This window comes from Formica exsecta, unplaced genomic scaffold, assembly GCF_003651465.1.
Source record: "Formica exsecta isolate Colony F162 unplaced genomic scaffold, ASM365146v1 scaffold207, whole genome shotgun sequence".
Taxonomy (NCBI): Eukaryota; Metazoa; Arthropoda; class Insecta; order Hymenoptera; family Formicidae; genus Formica; species Formica exsecta.
The window spans coordinates 413,297-414,095 of NW_021849367.1; the positions used below are offsets into that span (position 1 = coordinate 413,297).

At 18.3% G+C, this 799-nt stretch overlaps 1 protein-coding gene across 5 annotated transcripts in view; it reads left to right on the forward strand.

The window, feature by feature from the left end:
• The window catches only part of LOC115234799 (lysophospholipase-like protein 1), a 6,007-nt gene that overhangs the window by 1,537 nt on the left and 3,671 nt on the right, over nucleotides 1-799 (forward strand). For all 5 annotated transcript variants that reach the window (XR_003883954.1, XR_003883955.1, XR_003883956.1 and 2 more), the window contains exon 5: nucleotides 1-36. Coding sequence is in view for 2 of the 5 variants with exons in the window: in XM_029806140.1 (XP_029662000.1) it covers nucleotides 1-35 (35 nt within the window). In the remaining 3 variants the exon portion in view is untranslated. The remainder of the gene's footprint in view (nucleotides 37-799) is intronic.

Here is a 799-nt window from a genome sequence, read left to right on the forward strand (position 1 = left end):
AAGAGTGGCTTCTCAATATCTTACCAGATAAATAATGTATGTTAATTTTAAATATTAATATTATTATTGCCAAAAATATAAAACAGCATATTGAATATAATTGTTTTTGTTTTTAAAAATGTGTATATCTATAATTTTATCAATTATAGAGCAGGGTTAGACAGGATTGAAGTTACTTTATAAAATAACTCGTAACTGTGTTATCATTCTTTTTTTCTGAAAAATAACTTGTTCCCATTATTCGTTACTAATCTCAAAAAGTAATGAGTTATTACAATTTTTGTTCTTTTTTTTTAATACAAAGACTAAATTATATATATATACATATACATTTAAAATTTATATATTTGTGACTTTTTTTTTAAATTTTTTTTAAATTTAAGATATAATAAAATTTATATAATTTTGTTATTAATATTACTATTGATATTGATATCAATATTGTTAACAATATCAATATTGGTATAAAGGATATAATACTTTGGATGATTTCAAATTTCATTTATTTTTTATATATAAGATAAGTTGTTTTTAAAAATGTGTATATTTATAATTTTATCAATTATAGAGCAGGGTTAGACAGGATTGAAGTTACTTTATAAAATAACTCGTAACTGTGTTATCATTCTTTTTTTCTGAAAAATAACTTGTTCCCATTATTCGTTACTAATCTCAAAAAGTAATGAGTTATTACAATTTTTGTTCTTTTTTTTTAATACAAAGACTAAATTATATATATATATACATATACATTTAAAATTTATATATTTGTGACGTTTTTTTTTAAATTTTTTTTAAA